Here is a 7,500-nt window from a genome sequence, read left to right on the forward strand (position 1 = left end):
TACTTTATACTATTAAGCACACCATTAGCTGGGTACTTTACACTTTTAAGTACTCCCTTAGATGGGTACTTTATACTATTAAGCACACCATTAGCTGGGTACTTTACACTTTTAAGTACTCCCTTAGATGGGTACTTTATACTATTAAGCACACCATTAGCTGGGTACTTTACACTATTAAGTACTCCCTTAGTTGGGTACTTTACACTTTTAAGTACTCCCTTAGATGGGTACTTTATACTATTAAGCACACCATTAGCTGGGTACTTTACACTATTAAGTACTCCCTTAGTTGGGTACTTTACACTATTAAGTACACCATTAGCTGGGTACTTTACACTATTAAGTACACCCTAAGTTGACTACTTTACACTATTTAGTACATCATTAGCTGGGTACTTTACACTACTAAGTACACCATTAGCTGGGTACTTTACACTACTAAGTACACCATTAGCTGGGTACTTTACACTGTTAAGTACTCCCTTAGCTGGGTACTTTACACTGTTAAGTACTCCCTTAGCTGGGTACTTTACACTGTTAAGTACTCCCTTAGCTGGGTACTTTACACTGTTAAGTACTCCCTTAGCTGGGTACTTTACACTATTAAGTACTCCCGTAGTCAGGAATTGACACCTGATGTGTCAATTTCAGAAATAATTTTAAATAACAGACAGTAACAAGAGAACACATCACAGGATGGTCGTAGTACTCATCACAGGAGTGTCGTAGTACTCATCACTGGAAGGTCGTAGTACTCATCACTGGAGGGTCGTAGTACTCATCACAGGAGTGTCGTAGTACTCATCACAGGAAGGTCGTAGTACTCATCACAGGAAGGTCGTAGTACTCATCACAGGATGGTCGTAGTACTCATCACAGGACGGTCGTAGTACTCATCACAGGAAGGTCGTAGTACTCATCACAGGAGGGTCGTAGTACTCATCACAGGAAAGTCGTAGTACTCATCACAGGAAGGTCGTAGTACTCATCACAGGAGGGTCGTAGTACTCATCACAGGAAGGTCGTAGTACTCATCACAGGAAGGTCGTAGTACTCATCACAGGACGGTCGTAGTACTCATCAGGTTCCTTCCCCCCTCCCCCCAGGTCAGGAGGTCAGGTCACGACCCTGCTGCACAAGACGACCTCCAGCGAGTCGTCGTCAGTGAGTTCCGTGCCGTCGTCCAGGGGCCTGTGGCGGCAGAGGTCGTGTTCCTCCTCCATCAAGTACGTGTCGTCGAAGCGGCACGGACGGAACATTAGGATGGAGCAGAAGGCTACGAAGGTGAGGCTAGGTCGTGGTGTGAGGTGGGGGAGGGTAGGGTGAGGCTAGGTCGTGGTGTGAGGTGGGGAGGATAGGGTGAGGTGGGGAGGGTTTAAGGGTGAGGTGGGGAGGGTAGGGGTGAGGTGGGGAGGGTAGGGTGGAGTGGGGAGGGTTTAAGGGTGGGGTGGGGAGAGTAGGGAGGGGTGGGGAGGGTAGGGGTGAGGTGGGGAGAGTAGGGTGAGGTGGGGAGGGTTTAATGGTGAGGTGGGGGAGGGTAGGGTGAGGTGGGGGAGGGTAGGGTGTGGTGGGGAGGGTAGGGTGAGGTGGGGAGAGTAGGGTGAGTAGGGTGGGGTGGGGAGAGTAGGGAGGGGTGGGGAGGGTAGGGTGAGGTGGGGAGGGTTTAAGGGTGAGGTGGGGAGGGTTTAAGGGTGAGGTTGGGAGGGTAGGGTGGAGTGGGGAGGGTTTAAGGGTGGGGTAGGGAGAGTAGGGAGGGGTGGGGAGGGTAGGGTGAGGTGGGGAGGGTTTAATGGTGAGGTGGGGAGGGTTTAAGGGTGAGGTGGGGAGGGTTTAAGGGTGAGGTGGGGAGGATAGGGTGGTGTGGGGAGGGTTTAAGGGTGAGGTGGGGAGGGTTTAAGGGTGAGGTGGGGAGGGTTTAAGGATGGGGTGGGGAAGGTAGGGAGGGGTGGGGAGGGTTTAAGGGTGAGGTGGGGGAGGGTAGGGTGAGGCTAAGGGAACCTCAACTCCGTCTTTTTGGTACCGCGTTCGAACCCTTTATTTACCGATTTACAGGTTTGCCAAATCAATTCTGCTTCGTCATATCTACATGTGGAGGCGAATGAAGGGAACTATCAAGAGATAGCGCTAAGATATCACAACTATATAACCCTTGGAAGGTTAATAAGGATTTGGGATGGGACGGAGGGAAAGGAATGGTGTCTAACCACTTGTGGACGGTCGGGGATTGAACGCCGACCTGCATGAAGGGAGAGCGGCACTCTACCGTCCAGCCCAAGTGGCTGTAGAGACGAATGAGGAGTAATTCATTTTTAGTGCATTTAATTCGTTAATTATTAAGATCTTGAATAAATATGAATATATAATGTCTCTGTGGCTCATTGGTGGACTGGGGATATAGATGTGCTTGTGTCACACCTAGGTAAACTGTGTCGCAGATCTCTCTCTCACAGGGGCTCATTGGTGGACTGGGGATATAGATGTGCTTGTGTCACACCTAGGTAAACTGTGTCGCAGATCTCTCTCTCACAGGAACTGTGTCGCAGATCTCTCTCTCACAGGAACTGTGTCGTAGATCTCTCTCTCACAGGAACTGTGTCGCAGATCTCTCTCTCACAGGAACTGTGTCGCAGATCTCTCTCTCACAGGAACTGTGTCGCAGATCTCTCTCTCACAGGAACTGTGTCGCAGATCTCTCTTGTGTCACACCTAGGTAAACTGTGTCGCAGATCTCTCTTGTGTCACACCTAGGTAAACTGTGTCGCAGATCTCTCTCTCACAGGAACTGTGTCGCAGATCTTCCTCACAGGAACTGTGTCGCAGATCTCTCTCTCACAGGAACTGTGTCGCAGATCTCTCTCTCACAGGAACTGTGTCGCAGATCTCTCTCACAGTAACTGTGTCGCAGATCTCTCTCACAGCAACTGTGTCGCAGATCTCTCTCTCGCAGGAACTGTGTCGCAGATCTCTCTCGCAGGAACTGTGTCGCAGATCTATCTCATAGGAACTGTGTCGCAGATCACCTCATAGGAACTGTGTCGCAGATCACCTCACAGCAACTGTGTCGCAGATCTTCCTCATAGGAACTGTGTCGCAGATCTTCCTCATAGGAACTGTGTCGCAGATCACCTCACAGCAACTGTGTCGCAGATCTTCCTCATAGGAACTGTGTCGCAGATCACCTCACAGCAACTGTGTCGCAGATCTCTCTCACAGTAACTGTGTCGCAGATCTCTCTCACAGGAACTGTGTCGCAGATCTCTCTCACAGTAACTGTGTCGCAGATCACCTCACAGGAACTGTGTCGCAGATCTCTCTCACAGTAACTGTGTCGCAGATCTCTCTCACAGGAACTGTGTCGCAGATCTCTCTCACAGCAACTGTGTCGCAGATCTCTCTCACCGGAACGTGAAAATGCCGCCTCAGGGCTCCGAGACTTGTCCTGGAACGTCTATGGAACAATTAATGTTCTTAAGTAGTACTTATAGTAACGATTAGTACCATAGAACATATACCGACATACAAGGCAATTAGAAAGTAGCAATAGGCACATCAATATATCTATAGAGTATCTAGATATATTATTTTATATTGTATCAGACAAACATTATATATGTTTGTTATATATATTACATCAGGGAGAGACCCTGGCCACATGTGGGAACAGTGAAGTACCTTCCCTCTCTCTTAGAACCTTCCTTAGGGAGCCAGTCGGCCGAGCGGACAGCACGCTGGACGTGTGATTCTGTGGTCCTGGGTTCGAATCCAGGCGCCGGCGAGAAACAATGGGCAGAGTTGCATGGGTGTTAGTCAGCTGTCACGGGCTGCTTCCTGGGGGTGGAGGCCTGGTCGAGGACCGGGCCGCGGGGACACTAAAAAGCCCCGAAATCATCTCAAGATAACCTCAAGATGATACCTTCCTTACCTACTGAGAGAAGCCTTCCTTGTCTCCCCTTGCCTGTCTCTCCAGCTCGTGCATCAGTCCCAAGTGCCGTCCTGTGTCGCCGCCTGTCCAACCGTCCAAAAATGGGCAGTTTTCCAACGCTTCTCTGTCTTGGATACTGGTCGTCTTCTCACGGAATTCCATTTGTGAAGCCAGATTTACTGTCCCTGAGTCTATGCCACGATGCTGTATAAAGACTTCAAATATGCTACTGACCTCTTCGTATGGATTTCTCCTTCACTTTGAAAGGTTTACAAGTATAGGGAACTGAGGGCCAGTGTCCTTACAGTATACTGTACTTATGATGACTTTACAGAGAGAGAGAGAGAGAGAGAGAGAGAGAGAGAGAGAGAGACTGACTCTCTCTCCCATAGGGTCAGATTCCCAGTCTCTCTCTCTCTCTCTCTCTCTCACTCTCTCTCTCTCTCTCTCTCTCTCTCTCTCTCTCTCTCTCTCTCTCTCTCTCTCTCTCTCTCCTACCAACCTGTTATTGCATAGCGTAATTCTAGTTTCCCGTTTATCTAGAATTTTTACCTTGCACTTGCTAGAATTGAATTCTAGCAGCCACATGTCTGTCTCTTGTTGAAGTTGATCAAGATCTTCTTGTATCACTCTTCAGCCTTTGGGAGTTTGTGTTCTCATCTATAAACTCACACTCTTAAGACATAGAATGTTACCCGGCGGTGCCCGGGGTAGTCTGTCTTTCCCTTTATCCCCCATTCTACCCCCCCTCTTCTTTTCCCCTCTCTCCACATCTTTCCTCCCTCTTCTCCTATCCACCCTCCCCCTCTCACCCCCCTCATTCCCCTCCCCTACACCCCCCCCTCCCCTCTCGATCAGATATGTTCATTTATACATATATAAGGATTATATACCCGGCGGTACCCGGGACTCTTCCTCTACCCTGTCTCCCTGGCAACCTCTTCTCCACACTTCACCCTTTTCCTCCTTTGGCCTCTCATCACCACTCCCCCCCCCCCTTCGACGGCCCATTCTTTCCTCACCCTTTTGTTGCAAGATTATTAATTACAAACAATAAAACCACTGAATTGGTCTGAGAAAATATATTGTGATAACTAAAAGCTCTAGGGGGAACCAGACTCTAGGGGGAACCAGACTCTAGGGGGAACCAGACTCTAGGGGGAACCAGACTCTAGGGGGAATCAGACTCTAGGGGGAATCAGACTCTAGGGGGAATCAGACTCTAGGGGGAACCAGACTCTAGGGGGAACCAGACTCTAGGGGGAATCAGACTCTAGGGGGATCCAGACTCTAGGGGGGAACCAGACTCTAGGGGGAACCAGACTCTAGGGGGAACCAGACTCTAGGGGGAACCAGACTCTAGGGGGAACCAGACTCTAGGGGGAACCAGACTCTAGGGGGAATCAGACTCTAGGGGGAATCAGACTCTAGGGGGAATCAGACTCTAGGGGGAATCAGACTCTAGGGGGAATCAGACTCTAGGGGGAACCAGACTCTAGGGGGAACCAGACTCTAGGGGGAACCAGACTCTAGGGGGAACCAGACTCTAGGGGGAACCAGACTCTAGGGGGAACCAGACTCTAGGGGGAACCAGACTCTAGGGGGAACCAGACTCTAGGGGGAATCAGACTCTAGGGGGAACCAGACTCTAGGGGGAATCAGACTCTAGGGGGAATCAGACTCTAGGGGGAATCAGACTCTAGGGGGAATCAGACTCTAGGGGGAATCAGACTCTAGGGGGAATCAGACTCTAGGGGGAATCAGTCTCTAGGGGGAACCAGACTCTAGGGGGAATCAGACTCTAGGGGGAATCAGACTCTAGGGGGAATCAGACTCTAGGGGGAATCAGACTCTAGGGGGGACCAGACTCTAGGGGGAATCAGACTCTAGGGGGAACCAGACTCTAGGGGGAATCAGACTCTAGGGGGAATCAGACTCTAGGGGGAATCAGACTCTAGGGGGAATCAGACTCTAGGGGGGACCAGACTCTAGGGGGAATCAGACTCTAGGGGGAATCAGACTCTAGGGGGAATCAGACTCTAGGGGAACCAGACTCTAGGGGGAATCAGACTCTAGGGGGGACCAGACTCTAGGGGGAATCAGACTCTAGGGGGAATCAGACTCTAGGGGGAATCAGACTCTAGGGGGGACCAGACTCTAGGGGGAATCAGACTCTAGGGGGAACCAGACTCTAGGGGGAATCAGACTCTAGGGGGAATCAGACTCTAGGGGTAACCAGACTCTAGGGGGAATCAGACTCTAGGGGGAACCAGACTCTAGGGGGAATCAGACTCTAGGGGAAACCAGACTCTAGGGGGAACCAGACTCTAGGGGAATCAGACTCTAGGGGGAATCAGACTGTAGGGGGAACCAGACTCTAGGGGGAATCAGACTCTAGGGGGAATCAGACTCTAGGGGGAATCAGACTCTAGGGGGAACCAGACTCTAGGGGGAATCAGACTCTAGGGGGAATCAGACTCTAGGGGGAATCAGACTCTAGGGGGAATCAGACTCTAGGGGGAACCAGACTCTAGGGGGAATCAGACTCTAGGGGGAATCAGACTCTAGGGGGAATCAGACTCTAGGGGGAATCAGACTCTAGGGGGGACCAGACTCTAGGGGGAATCAGACTCTAGGGGGAACCAGACTCTAGGGGGAATCAGACTCTAGGGGGAATCAGACTCTAGGGGGAATCAGACTCTAGGGGGAATCAGACTCTAGGGGGGACCAGACTCTAGGGGGGAATCAGACTCTAGGGGGAATCAGACTCTAGGGGGAATCAGACTCTAGGGGGAACCAGACTCTAGGGGGAATCAGACTCTAGGGGGGACCAGACTCTAGGGGGAATCAGACTCTAGGGGGAATCAGACTCTAGGGGAATCAGACTCTAGGGGAAATCAGACTCTAGGGGGAATCAGACTCTAGGGGGAACCAGACTCTAGGGGGAATCAGACTCTAGGGGGAATCAGACTCTAGGGGGAACCAGACTCTAGGGGGAATCAGACTCTAGGGGGAACCAGACTCTAGGGGGAATCAGACTCTAGGGGAAACCAGACTCTAGGGGGAACCAGACTCTAGGGGGAATCAGACTCTAGGGGGAATCAGACTGTAGGGGGAACCAGACTCTAGGGGGAATCAGACTCTAGGGGGAATCAGACTCTAGGGGGAATCAGACTCTAGGGGGAATCAGACTCTAGGGGGAACCAGACTCTAGGGGGAACCAGACTCTAGGGGAAACCAGACTCTAGGGGGAACCAGACTCTAGGGGAATCAGACTCTAGGGGGAACCAGACTCTAGGGGGAATCAGACTCTAGGGGGATTCAGACTCTAGGGGGAATCAGATTCTAGGGAATCACACTCTAGGGGGAACCAGACTCTAGGGGGAACCAGACTCTAGGGGGAATCAGACTCTAGGGGGAATCAGACTCTAGGGGAATCAGACTCTAGGGGGAATCAGACTCTAGGGGGAATCAGACTCTAGGGGGAATCAGACTCTAGGGGGAACCAGACTCTAGGGGGAACCAGACTCTAGGGGGAATCAGATTCTAGGGGGAATCAGATTCTAGGGAATCAG

The 7,500-nt window shown here is 51.1% G+C and overlaps 1 protein-coding gene across 1 annotated transcript in view; it reads left to right on the top strand.

Moving 5' to 3' along the window:
- The window catches only part of 5-HT2B (5-hydroxytryptamine receptor 2B), a 434,870-nt gene that overhangs the window by 425,642 nt on the left and 1,728 nt on the right, over positions 1 to 7,500 (top strand). The window contains exon 6 of the mRNA XM_069325468.1: positions 1,110 to 1,287. Coding sequence (XP_069181569.1) covers positions 1,110 to 1,287 — 178 coding nt within the window. The remainder of the gene's footprint in view (positions 1 to 1,109; positions 1,288 to 7,500) is intronic.

Source organism: Procambarus clarkii, chromosome 16 (genome assembly GCF_040958095.1).
Source record: "Procambarus clarkii isolate CNS0578487 chromosome 16, FALCON_Pclarkii_2.0, whole genome shotgun sequence".
Classification (NCBI taxonomy): Eukaryota; Metazoa; Arthropoda; class Malacostraca; order Decapoda; family Cambaridae; genus Procambarus; species Procambarus clarkii.